Source organism: Panulirus ornatus, chromosome 7 (genome assembly GCF_036320965.1).
Source record: "Panulirus ornatus isolate Po-2019 chromosome 7, ASM3632096v1, whole genome shotgun sequence".
Taxonomy (NCBI): domain Eukaryota; kingdom Metazoa; phylum Arthropoda; class Malacostraca; order Decapoda; family Palinuridae; genus Panulirus; species Panulirus ornatus.
In genome coordinates, this window is record NC_092230.1 from 43,509,658 (window position 1) to 43,533,046 (window position 23,389).

Genomic DNA, 23,389 nt, shown 5'->3' on the forward strand with positions numbered 1-23,389 from the left:
TATTCCAAAAAAGGCCCAGTCCTCTGTTCTTAACGCTACCTCGCTAGCGCGGGAAATGGCAAATAGTTTAAAAAAAGAAAAGAATATATATATATATATATATATATATATATATATATATATATGATAGGGGATAGGGGAGAAAGAATACTTCCCACGTATTCCCTGTGTGTCGTAGAAGGCGACTAAAAGGGAAGGGAGCGGGGGGCTGGAAATCCTCCCCTCTCGTTTTTTTATTTTTTTTTTTTAATTTTCCAAAAGAAGGAACAGAGAAGAGGGCCAGGTGAGGATATTCCCTCAAAGGCCCAGTCCTCTGTTCTTAACGCTACCTCGCTATCGCGGGAAATAGCAAATAGTATGAAAAAAAAAGAAAAAAAAAAAAAATATATATATATATATATATATATATATATATATAGAAAAACTGGAGGAAGTGAAGTGTTTTAGATATCTGGGAGTGGATCTGTCAGCGGATGGAACCATGGAAGCGGAAGTGGATCATAGGGTGGGGGAGGGGGCGAAAATTTTGGGAGCCTTGAAAAATGTGTGGAAGTCGAGAACATTATCTCGGAAAGCAAAAATGGGTATGTTTGAAGGAATAGTGGTTCCAACAATGTTGTATGGTTGCGAGGCGTGGGCTATGGATAGAGTTGTGCGCAGGAGGATGGATGTGCTGGAAATGAGATGTTTGAGGACAATGTGTGGTGTGAGGTGGTTTGATCGAGTAAGTAACGTAAGGGTAAGAGAGATGTGTGGAAATAAAAAGAGCGTGGTTGAGAGAGCAGAAGAGGGTGTTTTGAAATGGTTTGGGCACATGGAGAGAATGAGTGAGGAAAGATTGACCAAGAGGATATATGTGTCGGAGGTGGAGGGAACGAGGAGAAGAGGGAGACCAAATTGGAGGTGGAAAGATGGAGTGAAAAAGATTTTGTGTGATCGGGGCCTGAACATGCAGGAGGGTGAAAGGAGGGCAAGGAATAGAGTGAATTGGAGCGATGTGGTATACAGGGTTTGACGTGCTGTCAGTGGATTGAATCAAGGCATGTGAAGCGTCTGGGGTAAACCATGGAAAGCTGTGTAGGTATGTATATTTGCGTGTGTGGACGTGTGTATGTACATGTGTATGGGGGGGGGGGTTGGGCCATTTCTTTCGTCTGTTTCCTTGCGCTACCTCGCAAACGCGGGAGACAGCGACAAAGTATAAAAAAAAAAAAAAAAAAAAAAATATATATATATATATATATATATATATATCCACATTTTTTTTTTTATACATATGCCTGATGATAGCCTCTCGTCTTGCAGAAAAAAACAGAATGTGTTACAAAGTGAGGTATACTCCTTGATTATGGATTATTCATTAGTATTTACAGTACTTTGTTATAAAATTGTTTTTATTATGTACCTGAAGACTTATTATGTTAAGATTTTTATCAAAACTTTTAAAGAAACACAACTCCAAGTGAGAATTTTACACGCTGGATTTTTCGTCAAAACTTTTATAGGAATACAACTCCTAGTATAAAACGAGGGAGACCAGTGCAACTGAAACATGTTTTGTCATTCAAGATATTCATAGCAAGTTCTTTGGAAGATTTAAGTTTGCATAAGATCATGTTGTTACAGAACATTGCAACTGATGAATTTGCTGAGTCTTCACCTATTCGAACAGTGGTTGCTGCCGATTTCAACAATGATGGCAATATAGAGGTAAAGTAGAATGTGGATTTGTGTTTTATCCTCAGCAGCACCCTTTCTGCTGATTTTCAGTCTTCCCTTAAGTTACATTTGTTTTTTCCACACTTTCTCCATGAAATGCAAAAGTATATTTATGAACAGTAACTTCTCTGTAAGGATAATTACACTTCAGTATGAGTTCTAATGGTTTATTGAAGATTTACAATACACTGCGTGTTTTACAGAAGAAGACTGTCTCATTAGGTGTATAAAGTAACTAGTAAGTCATGTACATCACTTGTTGTTGTTTCCCTGATTTTGCATTACTCAAGTATTGTATACCATTGATTGATTTATATAATCTTCCTTGTTGGAATATCATATTATATGTTATATTGTGTCACTAAATATTTATTGATATTTGCACTTCATTATCTTCAGAACTCTTTTGAGGCTTCTTTACATTGTTTTTTACATGATAAACTTCAGTCAAGTAAAATGTATGACAAGTTTTGTTTTAGTTTAGAAAGGAAGTGTATTATTTGGTAGATTTATTAGCATGACATGATCCAGAGCTTCTTCTGAATACATTACTTTGATTTGGAATGTAGTGACAGTATTATTCTGCTGCTAATGTAAAGGTCTCAGGCAGTACCAGCATTAACTGCTCCCAAGACACCCAGCTTTTCTAAGAAATATTCACAACCCCACTTACCAAGGACGAACTTAGCACAACTTAGCCTGCATCCTTTCATTTCTTTTGAATCTGCTCCATCTTCTTTTGCTCTATCTATATCTCATTACAACTACTTTGTAAACTCAGATATGAATATGAATTGCACCTGAGAAAAATACCACCCATAGGTAGTTGCATAAATACATCTAACACTCAGTTCATTCTTATTTTTCAGTGTTAAAACTTTTTGTGGCTCTCCCATCTCCTTTGATAGCTCTATAATGCCACATGCATGGTATCACTGTAGTATTTTTTTATCTTGAAAACACCTCTTGACAAAAAATTGGTATGTCTTCCCTTAAAAAACTTGTTGATACCAAAATTTTATCTTTCTCTTATAAGCAATTACTTTAATTTATGTAAGTGATTGATTTACTGTTTTATGGAGTTCTCTCACACCTGGGGCAATTCCTGATGTACATATATAATTTAAAGTCAGGTCTAAAGCAGTTCAACTTACTCTCCCAGTCTGACTTACTTTATGGATTTTCCTTAGCTTTTTGTTTCCAAGAGCTGGCTACTTTCATGCCTCCACCATTAGCTAAACCATGCAATCTTTTGTAAGCCACAGTTTCTCATGATTGTTGTGTGGACATTGGTAGCTTAGAGGTAGGTACTGGGAAGAATGTTTCTCTTCCCATTCTGCTAAGCTGAGGAACTCCTTCCCTTCTGTCATTTGTAACAGCTATGACCTACGCCTTTTGAAAAGGTAAGATTTTGAGTCCCTCAAAAATTTCTTATATGTTAATCTTTCACTTTTTATTTCTTTTGTCCTTGTTTTTTATTTTGTTCAAGGCCTAACATCTGTGAGAACTCTTTCTGGTGAATAGAACTTCATTATAACTTTAACAATTTTGTTTGTGATTGATCAAGAACAAAACATTTGTATTTAAACAGGTCTTGATGAACAGTATTTCGTACCGTGGCCCAGCTCCCAATCGACTATTTCAAGTACTGCCTGGTGTAAATGGGCAGGACCCTACCATCAAAGAGATGAGTATAGGTGATGCACTGGAACCTTATGGCCAGGTTGCAGGTAAACACTGAATCTGTTTTAAATTCTTTTTATTGCTTCTTAGTTTCATAATTGCTGATTATTTCTTGGTTATATTCACCCTCATGATGCCAAGGACAACTTTAGTAAAAAAAGATATGTTGCTTATTATGGAGCTAACTTTGACTAAAAGTGTACTTCAGTTTGGAACCGTGCCCCAAGCTCCCTCTTTGATACTCTGGTGATAGCTAAGACAACTACATTGTAAAGAATGCTTCAGCTCATTGTTGTATTCCATTTGTGATATTATTAGAGAGTTATTCCTGATATAGATAATATGTCTTATTTTCCTGATTTCTAGTATCGTAACAGTTTTTCATTGCTTGAGAGAAACCTTTTGTATTGATTTTCAGTTTATAGAAAAATGCAGCTTTATTTTTATTATCATATAAATGTTCAGTGTTTAGAGGAATTAAGTATTTCATTTCTTTCTTTCACACTTGATTGCTGTTTCCTGTATTAGTGAGCTAGTGCCAGGAACAGCCAGAGAAAGGCCTCATTCATTCACACCCATTCTCTAGATGCCAAGTATAATGCACTGAAACCACAGCTCCCTATCCAAAACCATATATGTGTCAGAGGTGGAGGGAACGAGGAGAAGTGGGAGACCAGATTGGAGGTGGAAGGATGGAGTGAAAAAGATTTTGGGTATGTATATGTGCGTATGTGGACATGTATGTATATACACGTGTATGTGAGTGGGTTGGCCATTCTTTCGTCTGTTTCTGTGCGCTACCTCACTAATGCGGGAGACAGCGACAAAGTATAATATACAAAAAAATAAAAATAAAATAAACATATTCATACATGCTGCCTTCATCCATTCCAGCCGCCACCCTGCCGCACATGAAATGACTCTGCCACCACCACTACCACACACACACACACACACACACACACACACACACACACACACACACACACACACCGTACGTGCGAGGTAGCACTAGGAAAAGACAACAAAGACTACATTCGTTCACACTCAGTCTCTAGCTGTCATGTGTAATGCACCGAAACCACAGCTCCCTTTCCACATCCAGGCCCCACAAAACTTTCCATGAATTACCCCAGACGCTTCCCATGCCATGGTTCAATCCAATGACTGCATGTCAACCCCGATATACCACATCGTTCCAATTCACTCTATTCCTTGCACGCTTTTCACCCTCCTGTATGTTCAGGCCTCGATTGCTCAAAATCTCTCACTCCATCCTTCCACCTCCAATTTGGTCTCCCACTTCTCCTCATTCCCTCCACCTCTGACACATATATCCTCTTTGTCAATCTTTCCTCACTCATTCTCTCCATGTGACCAAACCATTTCAATACACCCTCTTCTGCTCTTTCAACCACAATTTTTTTATTACCACACATCTCTCTTACCCTTTCGTTACTTATACTTGCATTATAAGAAAGATAAAGCGATGATAATAACACATTATTTGGTCAACAACTGACGTCTTTATGGAAGCCTTTTAAGTCGTGTAATCAAAATGATTGAACCAAGACTGTGCAGTGCTATCCTAACCTGAGACCCAATCTTAAACCTAGAACCAGGTGATGCTGCTAGGGTGATTTTTAGTGTAGAATGCAAGGATCTGGTGACCTCTTACGTTAGAATGTCAAAGCAAGGTAATCCAACCTTGCTCATAAAAGTAGAATGCCACTTTTCAGCTTTTTGAGACTGCCAAAATGTGTTCACTACTTTAGCTAGATGTATGTTCATGAACATCTACCTGTTTGGTTTGCAATGTGTACAACAGCATGAGAAAGATGATTATTTTTTTCCAGGATGCACCATAGCAGACCTAAATGGGGATGGGATACTAGAGGTGATACTTTCTCATGGGGAGTCATCAGCACAGCCAATCAGCATCTTCAGATTTCTTCCAGATGAGGTTAATGTTTAAAGAGATATTACTATTTAAATCTTGCTCAGTTATGAAGTCAGACTTTATTCATTTTCTTTATAGGTGGTGGTGGTGGGGGGCACATGGAGAATCATTAGAAACATATAGTATAGAATTTGCTGCAAATAAGAATCTATCATCACATCAAAAGACATCTTTCATTGTTCCAAGATTTTGCTATATAATGTATTCTCCTGTTGACTTGTTTATTATAATAAGAGTAACATCAAACTGTATTCTGTTAGCAGTGGTAAGCAGAAGTGTTGCTTCATGTATGTGTGGAATTGCTTTTTATCCATTCATGTAGCATAATTGAAGAGGAAAATAGTTCTGTGAAAAGCCAACAGAATACAACTTGAACAGAGTGAACCATTGATAGAGCAAAAGCATGAGTATGATATTGGTGCTTGTGAAGACATAATGTTAGTAACTTAGCTTTATCAAAAGAATTCAGCTGCTAAGAAATATTGTGTACTTTATTTACCTGTAGTGCTTCCATGAATAGCTGAGACCATCTAACTGTCATATATAGCCCTTGAGATCTTTGTAGGCATTTACTTCCTTCTACCTAATTGTTTAAACAAAGACATCTCATAACCAGCAATGTGCAGTCAAGTTGCTAGGCTGAAGCTAGCCAGAACAGTTGGCAAACTTCAGGAGTAACACCAATCCATGATAGCACATTTCCTACCTTAATTTCATTCTTTTTAATAGTATGGTACCTCCAAAAGATAGAAAAAGTTAAGAGAGGTGATCTTGTACTTGTTAGAAATTTTAGTGCAGTATAGCAGCTTCAGCCATTCTTTAGTTAAATCTGTCTGTCTGTATCTCTAATGCCTGTTCTGCTCTGGAACTCCCTCAAGGGGTGGCCATGGCAATAGAGTGTCCATAAATGTTGAGCTCCAGCGCCACTTTTTTGCCTGAAGTGCCTTACCCTTAACAGACCACTGGCAGAGGGCAAGTCTAGTGCATTGTTTGCGGAGGCCCCTACCTAATGCTCTTACTGACTACTTCTACCTAGTGCTCCTGGCTAATGTTTCTACCTATTACTACTTCTACCTAATGTTTCTACCTAAAGCTCCTAAGTAAATGTTCATACTTACAACTTCTATCTGTTGCTCCCGTGATTTTACCAAAAGGCAGGACTAGCACATAGTGCTCACCACAGGAAAATCTAGAATTACGAAGATTGAGCTGTGTGAGTTAAGTGTTGTCAGATGTTATGTTTGACAGTGAGAGATTACATGTTTGTGGAGAGAATGCCGTTAGTCTACTTGTGGGTTATATGTTTGTGGACAGACTGCCATTAGTCCACTTGTGGGTGAGGCAGAAAGATAGGTCATCTACCTTGGTCAGAGGAGTACAACTTGACAACCACCAAAGTGATGGCTAACAATGCTGCTGTCACTAACCCTCTTGATACCCCAAGCAGGTTGTACTGGTAATATAACTCCATGGTCATTGGCTGCCTACTAACTACTACCAACATTGTTAGGTAAATAAAGTTGATTATTCAGAATTATGCATTTTTAAGTTTTTGATTTTAAAAGCATAAGTGGAAATATTTGGGAAGGGTTTTACAAGAATTTTTTGAGGCGAATATTACATTTTTATGTACTGCTGCTTCAAAAGTAAAGATGGCTCGTGTTGCTATCTCCCATGCATCTGTCTGTCTTGGACACATTTTTGTATTGTTGGTAAACAGTTTTAGATTTGGGGGCATGCAGTTGCATATAGTTGTGTATGAATTAGGAAAATTACTTCTTGCAAGTTGTATAAGGCAGGAGTGCTGATTGATGGGAATTTCAAGTTTGTAATCTATGGTTATTAGGCAGTACTCATCTATCCTTGATGCTACCTTGCTTAGGTTAGAAAAGCACTTGTATTTAATGTAATAGACAGCGACATATAGAATTGCAAAGTTTTTGGCAACTCGTTGTACATTAGGCAGTGCAGGTGTCTTTTGTCATGGTGATAGTTTTGGTGTATTTTCATACATCTGCCTTCAAGTAATTCATGTTAAGTGATTACGTATTACACATATGGACTTTGGCTGGCGTGTATATATGTTGTAGCCTTAATATGTATCTATTTGTTAGGTGAAGCAACTTGGCAACTTTCATAAATAATCAAATTATTCATTCACTTCTTTTGATATTGCTCCAGAAGGCATCAGAGCGAGGGTGGTTCCGTGTGCGGGTCATGACTCGCTATGGAGCCCCAGCCAGAGGGGCCAAGGTCACCCTTCACGCTAAAACAGGAAGACAGACTCGAGCAATTGATGCTGGCTCAGGATATCTTTGTCAGATGGAACCTGTTGCGCACTTTGGCCTTGATCACGACATTCCCTTAAGGCAAGTCATGAATATCATATTTACTTATTTCATCTTGACTGCTTTTATTGCCTGTACTCTTGAATTTAATGACCATAGATTATGTTTGACAGAGAGTGGCATAGATATAAGAAGAATCAAGGTTGATGACAGAGAGAGAGAGTATTGATACTGGAAGAATGTTATAAATATGCGGTGTGTGTTATGCAAAAACGAAAGAAAAAATGAATCACTTAAAACTGGGAGAAAGTCTTTCTAGTATCTTTCCCTCACATTGAAAATAGTGTTACAGGATTCTTCAAATTATATTCATGTTTTATCTAGATAAGGAAAAGTGGTTCAACCCTTTGGTGCACAGTTGATATTTTGGCCTTCTCAGTGCATAAAGAATTGCTTCATTATTTTTCTTATAAAGGAGTTTAGTCAAGTGTGTCAGTTGTAAAAGTTTGTTCCTTAGGTAATGATTGATCATTAATTTCATATTCATAACCAAGTACTGTGCTTTGTTCTTTCACTCAGGAAAGTTTTTGAAAAGTATCTAGAAGTGTGGAAAGATGTTCTTTCATACTTCTTTTGAGTCTTAAATTTTTTTCTTCACTATTGAGGATTATGTCTACATCCATGGTTCCATTGTAGATCAATTTTACATTGGTGATGTACAGTTTGTAATCTTTTCTTTATCATGAAACATATGTTTATGATATTATCTTACTTTCTGGTGCACTTTAGCACTTCTGGGTGATTTTATCATTCCTATGTTTTGTTTCTCTCTTTTGTGTGTGAGGAAGTTGGCATCAGTAGAAGCAATCTTTCTTTAGTAATGTTGACTTTGCATTTTCATTTATATGTTGCTTATATTTTCTTTATTTTCTTTCATACTTAAATGCCATTTCCCATGTTATCAAGTTACTACAAGAACATAGGAAGAAAGGCAACAATATCTCACATGTATTATCTAGCTATCATGTACAATGCACCAAAACCAGGCCTCACGGACTTTTCCATGGTTTCCCCCATCTGCTTCACATACCTTGGTTCACTCCATTGACAGCGTGGTGCCCCTTTATATCACATCATTCTTGTTCCCTCTTTCCTTTATGCCTTTCCCACTCCGGCATATTCAGGCCCTGACTTCTCAAAACATTTTTCACACCATCCTTCCTTCTCCGGTATGGTCTCTCCATTCTCTTTGCCCCATCTACATCTTTGCCAAACTCTCCTTACTAGTTCTCTCCATATGCCCAAACCATTTCAGCCTACCCTCTTCACCTCTCTCAAGCACACTCTTCTCGTTACCACACCTATCTCTTACCCATTTATTACTTACTTTATCAAAGCATCTCACACCACATATTATTTCCAACTCATCCACCCTCCCCCACACATCCTCATCTATAACTAATGCCTCGCATCCATACAACATTGTTGAGACTATTATATCTGCAAACTATTTTTGCCCTTCCAGATAATGACCTCCTCCTCCTGCACCATTTTCAGTGCTCCCATAACCTTTACCTCTTCACCAGCCCTGTGACACACTTCTGCTTCCATGGTTTTGCTCACTGCCATGTCCACTCGCAGGTATATGAAACATTGCAATTACAATTTTTCTCCATTCAAACTCAAATTAACATTGGATGGGGAGCTATGGTTTTGGTGCATTATATGAGTAAACTCACTGGAAAAATAAACACAGCTTCTATATTTATTTTTTCAGCAGGCATACTCATATCAGTGCTTCATGTGTGTATGTGATATACTAACAGGAAAGCTGCCAGAAGCAGAAAAGTTTTTATCAAGGGTGTAAAGCTTGCATATGAGTAGGAAGAGAGGAGATTGAATGGTTCCATGTGAAGGTTTGTCTGTGACAGGAGTGTGTGATGTCACCATGGTTGTTCAATTTGTTTATGTGTGGTGTGGGAGGTAAATATGAGAGTCTTGGAGAAAGGAGAGAGCCTGAAGTCTGTGGGGAATGAGAAGGCCTGGGAAGTGAGTCTGTTGTTATTTGCTGATAATACAGTGCTCTTGGTAGATTTGAGTGAGAAACTGCAAAAGTTGGGAGCTGAATATGGAAGAATGTGTGAAAGGAGAAATTTGAGAGTGAATGTAAATATAAGCAAGGTTATTAGGTTTAGCAGGGTGGAGGGACAAATTAGTTGAGGTGTAAGTTTGAATGGATAAAAACTGGAGGAAGTGCCCCATGAAAGTGGAAATGAGGCATATGGTGGGGAAGGGGGCAAAGGTTCTCGGAACACTTAAGAATGTGTGGAGATAATGTAATCTGGGAGGGCAAATTGGGTATGTTTGAAGGAATAGTTGCCCTAGCAATATTACATGGATGCAAGGCATGGTATATAGATAAAGCTGTGCAGAGGAGGGTGGATGTGTTGGAAATAAAATGTGTGAGGACAGTATGTGATGTGAGTTGGATTGATTGAGCAAGTAATGAATGGGTAAGAGAGAAGTGTGGTACTAAAAAGAGTTTGGTTGAGAGAAAAGAAGAGGGTGTACTGAAATGGTTTGGCGAGCCTTCCATCTTCTTAGTCACCCTCTCTTTACTTGCTCCCTCCACTTCTAATGCATGGATCCTCTAAGCTTGTCTTTTTTTTCTTTCTCTCTCTCTCATTCTTTCCATTTCAGACCATTTCAGGACACCCATGTCAGCTCTCCCAATCAGAGCATGCCTCCTACGACACCTTATTCGGTTGTTGTTATTTTGTACATGGTCATCTACACAACAAATAAAATCAAAAACCTAAAAAAAAAAAAAAAAAGCTACCACAAAGATCAGTACAGTACGAACTAATCTGAAAATATCCAAAATCCAATTATCACTTGTTCCTACGGGATTTAAACAAGATATCTACCTGTATTGTATCCTGATAACAAAAATTGATTGAAAATAATCAAAGTGCCCATTACATAATGAAAGTTGCATAATGGAATTTCAATTTAGTGTTCACCATCATGTTTTTTTTTTAAATGTGCCACAATCACATTTCTAGGGATACATAATGAAATTATTGAAAGAAGAGCTCATGTAATGTTTGAGTTTGACTGGTGAAAGAGAACACAAAAGCTGGATCATAAAATCTGACTTAAAACTGAGATATTAGTTTGACGAAGTTGGTAGGCAGCCAACAACCATGGAGGTATAGTACCAGTACTGCCTGCCTGGGTATCAGAAGGGTTAGTGACAGTTGTGTAGTGAGCCAACACTTCAGTGGTTGTCATGTTGCGCTCCTCTGACCCAGGTTGCTGCCTTTCCTTTCTGCCTTACCCACACATGGACTACTGGCATTCTGTCCACAAACATACAGTCTCTCCTTGTTACACATAACACTTGACAACGTTTAACCCAAACAGGTCAATCTTCATTACTAGATTTTCCTGCAGAGATGCTCTCTGCCAATGGCCTGTTAAGGGTGAGGCATTAAAGGCTAAGAAGTGGCACTAGAGTTCACTAGCTATGGAATCTCTATTTCCATGGCCACCCCCTTAAGGGATTTCCAGTTGGAACAGTTTTCAGAGATATAGATAGATAAATAGATAGATAGATAGATAGATAAATAGATAGATAGATAGATCATCCTTCATCACAGCACATATTGTCCTCAAGTATAGTCAGATAGGGGTATACTTGAGTGCTTTGAGGGGCTTGTAGTTGAAGTCTGTCTGTTAGGGAAAATTCAGTATATTTGGAGGCACTGTAGTGCCATCGGTGTTGTATAGATGTGATTCTTGGACCTTAGATCCAAATAAAGGAATAGGATAGACATGTTAATTTTGTTTTTGCACTGATACGTAAGAAAGGTATGAGTTTGTTATTGGTTCTTCCTTTAATGTCTGAATGATTACACTGAATGTCTTCAAGTTTTTATTTTGTGTCTTCAGGTTGGAGGTTTTATGGCCAGATACAAAACTGAAAGTGATTAATCTTAGTGCTGCAGATGTTAACTCTGAAATGATTGTCACCCATCCTGGGTGAGACAAGCAGTCCACTTCCCCTGTCATACTGCCTAGTATTTAAGGTAAGTGCATACTTTATGCACCTTTTAATTTATATTAAAAAATTCTTCTAGTTTATCATTGCCACGTGTATTGATTATGGTAAAAACAGTCGGTTCATGATTATTTTTGTATTTGATCCTTATGATTGAATGATCATCATGTTTATATTTGTATCAGTCCTATGATTTTTTTTTACATACTTTGGTTATATATGGGCCACAAGGAACAAACACACATTTGACCACTCTTCACAGTGCTTCCTTAATCTGCTTTTTGAGTTGGACTGTACCCACATGGTGTAGCGTCTCTTTGAGGGATGCTACTCAGTCCCTTTAGTTCTATTATATGAGTAGCATGTGTAGATTTATATTATGCTCACAGTATTTTATATGTATTATGAATAAATGATAGTTTTGAACCACATACATATATGTTGAAGGAGAGTTCATGGTCCAGGGCAAAAATGGGTATAGGTTTCCCAGCATTGCTGTATGGATGGAAGTCACAGACCTTGAATGCAAAGGAAAGGAAGAGAGTTAGCATAGTTGAAATGAGGTGGGCTGATTGTGTGAGAGAGAGGAGTGGTAGTTAGTGCAGTCTGATTGAGGGAACTAATCAGGGTATGCTGAAATGGTTCATATGCATGGAGAAAATGAGTGAAGAAAGGCTGACTTAGAGGGTCTGTGTTCAAAAATGGAGAGAGCAAGGGTGAGGGGGAGACCAAGAATGAGACAGAAGGTTGGTGTAAAAGAGGCTTTGAGGTACTGGAGCTTGAACACTCAGGAGGGTGAAATAGGATGGCTTGATGTGGAATATTGGGACATATGCTGCTAGCTGAACCAGGGCATTGGAGATAATCAGTCTAAACCATGGAATAGCCTGTGGGGCTTAGTTGTGAATGGTAAATGCTGGTTTTGGAACATTATACATGGCTGCTAAAGAGTGGTTGTATACAAACTGAGGCCATTGTTTGTTATTTCTGATGTTACCTTTCCAATGCAAGAAAGGCACTTCATTGCTGGTATAAAAGTGGAATGTTATTTTTATTCACTTGAACTTTCATCCATTTTCACACCCCTATACAAGCTCTTTGTAAATGAAAAAATTAAGGATGCCTTTTTAAATTGGGTTGATCATTAAACTCCCATGACCACATTTTTTCCAAGGAAGCATCATAACTGCTTGTCTCATGATTACATCAGTGTTCAGTGCAGTTATGTTTCAGTTATTTTTATCTTAATGCCTTCATGACATCAACCTAATAATTTCTGCTCAGTTACCTTGTATGCACATGCTCTCACTTTTTGCTGGTATTTTTATATCACAGAAGTTGAAACCTAGGTGATTAATTACAAAGCTTTTTGTTTTCAGTGAATGGGCTGTGTTGTTTATGCATATAACGCTGTTCATAATCACACTGATTTGTTTGTGTGCTTATTTTTTTTTTTTTACAGAGAGTTCGAAGGGAGGATACAACTTTGTGAAGGCATTTTCCAATATAAGAATATCAAGATGTGAAGTGAAATTCATAGTTATTATAACACATGTGGAAATAGCTGTTTTTTTGAGTCATAAATATGAGATGAAATATTGGTGTTAGCTGTTTGTTCATTAAAGCTAGGAAGTTATAACTTTTGGGGCCCAGTCTCTTAAAATTTTTGTGCTACCATGCAACTTTTTAACCCATTCACTGTGATTGGTAAATATGTGGTCTCTTAGAAGAACGAAGGTTCACTGCTGCTGGTACATATGTGGTTTCTGCATTCAAAACTCTCAGGTTGATAGGAGACTTAACTGGCATAATTCATAATTATGCTATAAGATATGGGCTTTTTTTTTTCCAAATTGCATGAGTCAATGTGCTTGACCATGGCAAAGAGAGTAGTACAACAACTGCAGGCTGCTGCCACACCTTTCCAACCCCTCTAATTATTCTTGCTGGACATGGTTCTGATTGCCTTAGTGTTTTAATAAGAGATGAATGTCAATCAAATGAAGATATGGTATATTGATTTCTTGGGGAGATGGTGATTATCCACTTGCACTGTCTCCAGAACGAACATGGTGTATGGTTAGTGGGGATGGAGCAGGCATCATTTCATTCCTCAAATTCAGAAATTAAAGATTACTTGTTAAGTGGAACTTTTTTTTTCTATAGTTTATTGACACAGAACTAATGGAAAAGATTGTGGAGGAAACAAATGGATGTTATCAGTATCTCAGGGAAACATTTCCTCCATTTGCAAGCGAGGATGAAATGCATATTTTCTTCTATGTAGTGATTATACTGTTACTTGTGAGTGGCTATAGGACAATAGGTGATATATACAAGATGCCAATTTTTGGAAATTTAATGCTTCATGACTACTTTCTTTGACTCCTGTGAGTTATTCATTTTGTTGACAACAAATGTTCATACCTTGTGCGAGGAGGTGATAATTAATATAGAAATACCAAAATTTGCAGGTAATAGTTCAGGGTATATTTTAGCTCACTTCATTTAGCACCTGAATTAAATGTCATGAAGACAATTTAACAATATTTTAACAGCAGATTTGTATTCAGCATGGAAAATGCTGGTATTACTAATTATGAGATTTTAAAGGAATTCTAGTTTTTTGAGATAAGTACCAAAAATTGCAGGCTATATTTTTGCTCAAAAACCTTTTTGCTTCAAATTGAAAAACAACATATTCAAATACTTCTATACTTCAAATAATCATGGAAAATATATCACATTATACAAAGATAATGGTGCATACCCGGTAGAGATGATGCAAATGATCAGATAATATTCTTAAATTGACTTCGTTTAACAACTGAATTAAAGGTCATAAGATGATTAATGGTATTTTAACAGCATATTTGTATTCAGCATGAAAAAAATGCTAATGGTGAAGTTTTAAAGAAAATCTATTTTTCGGAGAAAAGTACCAGAAATTACAGGCTATATTTTTGCTCAAACAACTTTTTGTTTCAAAATTGAAAAACAACATATTCAAACACGTACATACTTCAAACAATCATGGAAAATGTATCAAAATATTCCAAGATAATTACATACCCATTGGAAACGACGCAAATTATCATATGATTTTCTTCAATTGACTTCATTCAATATATGAATTAAAGGTCAAAAAGATGATATAATCATATTTCAAAACTAGATTTCTATTAAGCATGAAGAATACTGCTAATTATGAGGTTTCAAAGCAAATCTGTTTTTTTCATGAATTTGCTCAAAATTGCAGGTAAGAGTTCAGGCTATATTTTTCCTCAAAAACTTTTTGTTTCAAAATTGAAAATTAACATATTCAAACACTTCTATGCTTCAAATAATCATGGAAAATATATCACAATATGCCGAGATAAATTTTACATACCTAGCAGACACAGTGCAATTGATTAGATGTTTTTAAATTGACTTCATTTGGATACCTGAATTAAAGGTCAAAAAGATGGTTTAATCATATTTTAATAGTATATTTGTATTTCCCATGAGAAATACTGCTAATATTGAAGTTTCAAGGGAAGTCTATATTTTTCATAAAAGTGCCAAAATTGCAGGTTATATTTTTCCTGAAAAAACATTTTGTTTCAAAATTGAAAAACAACATATTCAAACACTTCCATACTTCAAATAATCATGGAAAATATATCACAATATTCCAAGATAGTGATCCATACCCAGTAGAGGCGAGGCAAATTATCAGATAATTTTCTTGAATTGACTTCATTCAATACCTGAATTAAAGGTCAAAAAGATGATTTAGTAATATTTCAAAAGCAGATTTGCATTCAGCATGAAGAATACTGCTAATAATGAGGTTTCAAAGCAAATCTATTTTTTTTCATAAAATTGCCCAAAATTGCAGGTAATAGTCCAGGGTATATTTTTGCTCAAAAAACTTTTTGTTTCAAAATTGAAAAACAACACATTCAAACACTTCCATACTTCAAATAATCACGGAAAATGTATCACAATGTTCCAAGATAATCATACATACCCAGTGGAAACGACGCAAATTGTCATATAATTTCTTCAATTGACTTCATTCAGTATCTGAATTAAAGGTCAAAAAGATGATTTAATGATATTTCAAAAGCAGATTTCTATTAAGCATGAAGAATACTGCTAATAATGTGGTTTCAAAGGAAATCTATTTTTTTCATAAAATTGCCCAAAATTGCAGGTAGTAGTTCAGGCTATATTTTTCCTCAAAAAACTTTTTGTTTCAAAATTGAAAAATAACGTATTCAAACACTTCTATGCTTCAAATAATCATGGAAAATATATCACAATATGCCAAGATAAATGATATATACCTAGCAGACACAGTGCAATTGATTAGATGTTTTTAAATTGACTTCATTTGGATACCTGAATTAAAGGTCAAAAAGATGAATTAATCATGTTTCAATTATATATTTCTATCTAGCATGAAAAATACTGCTTATATTGAGGTTTCAAAGGAAATCTATTTTTTTCATAAAATTGCCCAAAATTACAGGTAATAGTTCAGGCTATACTTTTCCTCAAAAAACTTTTTGTTTCAAAATTGAAAAACAACATATTCAAACACTTCCATACTTCAGATAATCATTAAAAATATATCACATTATTCCAAGATAATGATTCATACCCAGTAGAGGCGAGGCAAGTTATCAGATAATTTTCTTGACCTCATTCAATACCTGAATTAAAGGTCAAAAAGATGATTTAGTGATATTTCAAAAGCAGATTTGTATTCAGCATGAAGAATACTGCTAATAATGAGGTTTCAAAGCAAATCTATTTTTTTCATAAAATTGCCCAAAATTGCAGGTAATAGTCCAGGGTATATTTTTGCTCAAAAAACTTTTGTTTCAAAATTGAAAAACAACATATTCAAACACTTCCATACTGCAAATAATCATAGAAAATGTATCACAATATTCCAAGATAATCATACATACCCAGTGGAAACAACGCAAATTATCATATAATTTTCTTGAATTGACTTCATTCAATATCTGAATTAAATGTCAAAAAGATGATTTAATGATATTTCAAAAGCAGATTTCTATTAAGCATGAAGAATACTGCTAATAATGAGGTTTCAAAGGAAATCTATTTTTTTCATAAAATTGTCCAAAATTGCAGGTAATAGTCCAGGCTATATTTTTCCTCAAAAAACTTTTTGTTTCAAATTTGAAAAATAACATATTCAACCACTTCTATGCTTCAAATAATAATGGAAATTATATCACAATATGCCAAGATAAATGATACATACCTAGCAGACACAGTGCAATTGATTAGATGTTTTTAAATTGACTTCATTTGGATACCTGAATTAAAGGTCTAAAAGATGATTTAATCATGTTTCAATTATATATTTGTATTTAGCATGAAAAATACTGCTTATATTGAGGTTTCAAAGGAATTCTATTTTTTTCATAAAAGTCCCCAAAATTACAGGTAATAGTTCAGGCTATATTTTTCCTCAAAAAACTTTTTGTTTCAAAATTGAAAAACAACATATTCAAACACTTCCATACTTCAAATAATCATGGAAAATATATCTCAATATTCCAAGATAGTGATCCATACCCAGTAGAGGCGAGGCAAATTATCAGATAATTTTCTTGAATTGACTTCATTCAATACCTGAATTAAAGGTCAAAAAGATGATTTAATGATATTTCAAAAGAAGATTTGTATTCAGCATGAAGAATACTGCTAATAATGAGGTTTCAAAGGAAATCTATTTTTTTCATAAAATTGCCCAAAATTGCAGGTAATAGTCCAGGGTATATTTTTGCTCAAAAAACTTTTTGTTTCATAATTGAAAAACAACATATTCAAACACTTCCATACTTCAAATAATCATGGAAAATGTATCACAATATTCCAATATACCCAGTGGAAACGACGCAAATTATCATATAACTTTCTTGAATTGACTTCATTCAATATCTGAATTAAAGGTCAAAAAGATGATCTAATGATATTTCAAAAGCAGATTTCTATTAAGCATGAAGAATACTGCTAATAATGAGGTTTCAAAGGAAATCTATTTTTTTCTTAAAATTGCCCAAAATTGCAGGTAATAGTCCAGGCTATATTTTTCCTCAAAAAACTTTTTGTTTCAAAATTGAAAAATAACATATTCAACCACTTCTATGCTTCAAATAATAATGGAAATTGTATCACAATATGCCAAGATAAATGATACATACCTAGCAGACACAGTGCAATTGATTAGATGTTTCTAAATTGACTTCATTTGGATACCTGAATCAAAGGTCAAAAAGATGATTTAATCATGTTTCAATTATATATTTGTATTTAACATGAAAAATACTGCTTATATTAAGGTTTCAAAGGAAATCTATTTTTTTTCATAAAAGTGCCCAAAATTACAGGTAATAGTTCAGGCTATATTTTTCCTCAAAAAACTTTTTGTTTCAAAATTGAAAAACAACATATTCAAACACTTCCATACTTCAAATAATCATGGAAAATATATCTCAATATTCCAAGATAGTGATCCATACCCAGTAGAGGCGAGGCAAATTATCAGATAATTTTCTTGAATTGACTTCATTCAGTTCCTGAATTAAAGGTCAAAAAGATGATTTAGTGATATTTCAAAAGCAGATTTGTATTCAGCATGAAGAATACTGCTAATAATGAGGTTTCAAAGGAAATCTATGTTTTTCATAAAATTGCCCAAAATTGCAGGTAATAGTCCAGGCTATATTTTTGCTCAAAAAACTTTTTGTTTCATAATTGAAAAACAACATATGCAAACACTTCCATACTTCAAATAATCATGGAAATTGTATCACAATATTCCAAGATAATCATACATACCCAGTGGAAACAACGCAAATTTTCATATAATTTTCTTGAATTGACTTCATGCAATATCTGAATTAAAGGTCAAAAAGATGATTTAATGATATTTCAAAAGTAGATTTCTATTAAGCATGAAGAATACTGCTAATAATGAGGTTTCAAAGGAAATCTATTTTTTCATAAAATTGCCCAAAATTGCAGGTAATAGTCCAGGCTATATTTTTCCTCAAAAAACTTTTTGTCTCAAAATTGAAAAATAACATATTCAACCACTTCTATGCTTGAAATAATAATGGAAATTATATCACAATATGCCAAGATAAATGATACATACCTAGCAGACACAGTGCAATTGATTAGATGTTTTTAAATTGACTTCATTTGGATACCTGAATTAAAGGTCAAAAAGATGATTTAATCATGTTTCAATTATATATTTGTATTTAGCATGATGAATACTGCTTATATTGAGGTTTCAAAGGAAATCTATTTTTTTCATAAAAATCCCAAAAATTACAGGTAATAGTTCAGGCTATATTTTTCCTGAAAAAACTTTTTGTTTCAAAATTGAAAAACAACATATTCAAACACTTCCATACTTCAAATAATCATGGAAAATATATCTCAATATTCCAAGATAGTGATCCATACCCAGTAGAGGCGAGGCAAATTATCAGATAATTTTCTTGAATTGACTTCATTCAGTACCTGAATTAAGGGTCAAAAAGATGATTCAGTGATAATTCAAAAGCAGATTTGTATTCAGCATGAAGAATACTGATAATAATGAGGTTTCAAAGCAAATCTATTTTTTTCATAAAATTGCCCAAAATTGCAGGTTATTAATAGTCCAGGCTATATTTTTGCTCAAAAAACTTTTTGTTTCATAACTGAAAAACAACATATTCAAACACTTCCATACTTCAAATAATCATGGAAAATGTATCACAATATTCCAAGGTAATCATACATACCCAGTGGAAACGACGCAAATTATCATATAACTTTCTTGAATTGACTTCATTCAATATCTGAATTAAAGATCAAAAGGATGATTTAATGATATTTCAAAAGAAGATTTCTATTCAGCATGAAGAATACTGCTAATAATGAGGTTTCAAAGGAAATTATTTTTTTCATAAAATTGACCAAAATAGTCGAGGCTATATTTTTCCTCAAAAAACTTTTTGTTTCAAAATTGATAAATAACATATTCAACCACTTCTATGCTAAAAATAATAATGGAAATTATATCACAATATGCCAAGATAAATGATAAATACCTGGCAGACACAGTGCAATTGATTAGATGTTTTTAAATTGACTTCATTTGGATACTTGAATTAAAGGTCAAAAAGATGATTTAATCATGTTTCAATTATATATTTGTATTTAGCATGAAAAATACTGCTTATATTGAGGTTTCAAAGGAAATCTATTTTTTCACAAAAGTGCCCAAAATTACAGGTTATATTTCAGGCTATATTTTTCCTCAAAAAACTTTTTGTTTCAAAATTGTAAAACAACATATTCAAACACTTACATACTTCAAAAAATCATGGAAAATATATCTCAATATTCCAAGATAGTGATCCATACCCAGTAGAGGCGAGGCAAATTATCAGATAATTTTCTTGAATTGACTTCATTCAGTACCTGAATTAAAGGTCAAAAAGATGATTTAGTGATATTTCAAAAGCAGATTTATATTCAGCATGAAGAATACTGCTAATAATGAGGTTTCAAAGCAAATCTATTTTTTTCATATAATTGCCCAAAATTGCAGGTAATAGTCCAGGCTATATTTTTGCTCAAAAAACTTTTTGTTTCAAAATTGAAAAACAACATATTCAAACACTTCCATACTTCAAATAATCATGGAAAATGTATCACAATATTCCAAGATAATCATACATACCCAGTGGAAACAACGCAAATTTTCATATAATTTTCTTGAATTGACTTCATTCAATATCTGAATTAAAGATCAAAAATATGATTTAATGATATTTCAAAAGCAGATTTCTATTAAGCATGAAGAATACTGCTAATAATGAGGTTTCAAAGGAAATCTATTTTTTCATAAAATTGCCCAAAATTACTGATAATAGTCCAGACTATATTTTTCCTCAAAAAACTTTTTGTTTCAAAATTGAAAAATAACATATACAACCACTTCTATGCTTGAAATAATAATGGAAATTATATCACAATATGCCAAGATAAATGATACATACCTAGCAGACACAGTGCAATTGATTAGATGTTTTTAAATTGTCTTCATTTGGATACCTGAATTAAAGGTCAAAAAGATGATTTAATCATGTTTCAATTATATATTTGTATTTAGCATGAAAAATACTGCTTATATTGAGGTTTCAAAGGAAATCTATTTTTTTCATAAAAGTCCCAAAAATTACAGGTAATAGTTCAGGCTATATTTTTCCTCAGAAAACTTTTTGTTTCAAAATTGAAAAACAACATATTCAAACACTTCCATACTTCAAATGATCATGGAAAATATATCTCAATATTCCAAGATAGTGATCCATACCCAGTAGAGGCGAGGCAAATTATCAGATAATTTTCTTGAATTGACTTCATTCAGTACATGAATTAAAGGTCAAAAAGATGATTCAGTGATATTTCAAAAGCAGATTTGTATTCAGTATGAAGAATACTGCTAATAATGAGGTTTCAAAGGAAATCTATTTTTTTCATAAAATTGCCCAAAATTTTTGCTCAAAAAACTTTTTGTTTCATAATTGAAAAACAACTTATTCAAACACTTCCATACTTGAAATAATCATGGAAAATGTATCACAATATTCCAAGATAATCATACATACTCAGTGGAAACAACGCAAATTATCGTATAATTTTCTTATATTGACTTCATTCAATATCTGAATTAAAGGTCAAAAAGATGATTTAATGATACTTCAAAATCAGATTTCTATTCAGCATGAAGAATACTGCTAATAATGAGGTTTCAAAGGAAATCTATTTTTTTCATAAAATTGCCCAAAATTGCAGGTAATAATAGTCCAGGCTATATTTTTCCTCAAAAAACTTTTTGTTTCAAATTTGAAAAATAATATATTCAACCACTTCTATGCTTCAAATAATAATGGAAATTATATCACAATATGCCAAGATAAATGATACATACCTAGCAGACACAGTGCAATTGATTAGATGTTTTTAAATTGACTTCATTTGGATACCTGAATTAAAGGTCAAAAAGATGATTTAATCATGTTTCAATTATATATTTGTATTTAGCATGAAAAGTACTGCTTATATTGAGGTTTCAGAGGAAATCTATTTTTTTCATAAAAGTCCCAAAAATTACAGGTTCAGGCTATATTTTTCCTCAAAAAACTTTTTGTTTCAAAATTGAAAAACAACATATTCAAACACTTCCATACTTCAAATGATCATGGAAAATATATCTCAATATTCGAAGATAGTGATCCATACCCAGTAGAGGCGAGGCAAATTATCAGATAATTTTCTTGAATTGACTTCATTCAGTGCCTGAATAAAAGGTCAAAAAGATGATTCAGTGATATGTCAAAAGCAGATTTGTATTCAGCATGAAGAATACTGCTAATAATGAGGTTTCAAAGGAAATCTGTTTTTTTCATAAAATTGCCCAAAATTGCAGGTAATAGTCCAGGCTATATTTTTGCTCAAAAAACTTTTTGTTTCATAATTGAAAAACAACATATTCAAACACTTCCATACTTCAAATAATCATGGAAAATATATCTCAATATTCCAAGATAGCGATCCATACGCAGTATAGACGAGGCAAATTATCAGATGATTTTCTTGAATTGACTTCATTCAATACCTGCATTAAAGGTCAAAAAGATGATTTAGTGATATTTCAAAAGCAGATTTGTATTCAGCATGAAGAATACTGCTAATAATGAGGTTTCAAAGGAAATCTATGTTTTTCATAAAATTGCCCAAAATTGCAGGTAATAGTCCAGGCTATATTTTTGCTCAAAAAACTTTTTGTTTCAAAATTAAAAAACAACATATTCAAACACTTCCATACTTCAAATAATCATGGAAACTGTATCACAATATTCCAAGATAATCATACATACCCAGTGGAAACAACGCAAATTTTCATATAATTTTCTTGAATTGACTTCATTCAATATCTGAATTAAAGGTCAAAAAGATGATTTAATGATATTTCAAAAGCAGATTTCTATTAAGCATGAAGAATACTGCTAATAATGAGGTTTCAAAGGAAATCTATTTTTTTCATAAAATTGCCCAAAATTGCAGGTAATAGTCCAGGCTATATTTTTCCTCAAAAAACTTTTTGTTTCAAAATTGAAAAATAACATATACAACCACTTCTATGCTTCAAATAATAATGGAAATTATATCACAATATGCCAAGATAAATGATACATACCTAGCAGACACAGTGCAATTGATTAGATGTTTTTAAATTGACTTCATTTGGATACCTGAATTAAAGGTCAAAAAGATTATTTAATCATGTTTCAATTATATATTTCTATTTAGCATGAAAAATACTGCTTATATTGAGGTTTCAAAGGAAATCTATTTTTTTCATAAAAGTCCCAAAAATTACAGGTAATAGTTCAGGCTATATTTTTCCTCGAAAAACTTTTTGTTTCAAAATTGAAAAACAACATATTCAAACACTTCCATACTTCAAATAATCATGGAAAATATATCTCAATATTCGAAGATAGTGATCCATACCCAGTAGAGAAGAGGCAAATTATCAGATAATTTTCTTGAGTTGACTTCATTCAGTACCTGAATTAA

At 33.8% G+C, this 23,389-nt stretch overlaps 1 protein-coding gene across 4 annotated transcripts in view; it reads left to right on the plus strand.

The window, feature by feature from the left end:
* LOC139749572 (cartilage acidic protein 1-like) overlaps window positions 1–13,857 on the plus strand; it is a 41,067-nt gene extending 27,210 nt beyond the window's left edge. For 2 of the 4 annotated variants that reach the window (XM_071663630.1, XM_071663629.1), the window contains exons 9-14: window positions 1,627–1,710; window positions 3,311–3,449; window positions 5,259–5,365; window positions 7,544–7,731; window positions 11,605–11,741; window positions 13,176–13,857. In XM_071663630.1, the coding sequence (XP_071519731.1) occupies window positions 1,627–1,710; window positions 3,311–3,449; window positions 5,259–5,365; window positions 7,544–7,731; window positions 11,605–11,698 (612 nt within the window). In that variant the 3' untranslated portion in view covers window positions 11,699–11,741; window positions 13,176–13,857. The remainder of the gene's footprint in view (window positions 1–1,626; window positions 1,711–3,310; window positions 3,450–5,258; window positions 5,366–7,543; window positions 7,732–11,604; window positions 11,742–13,175) is intronic. The other 2 variants (XM_071663632.1, XM_071663631.1) reach the window with 2 other exon arrangements.
* Window positions 13,858–23,389: the final 9,532 nt, after the last annotated feature.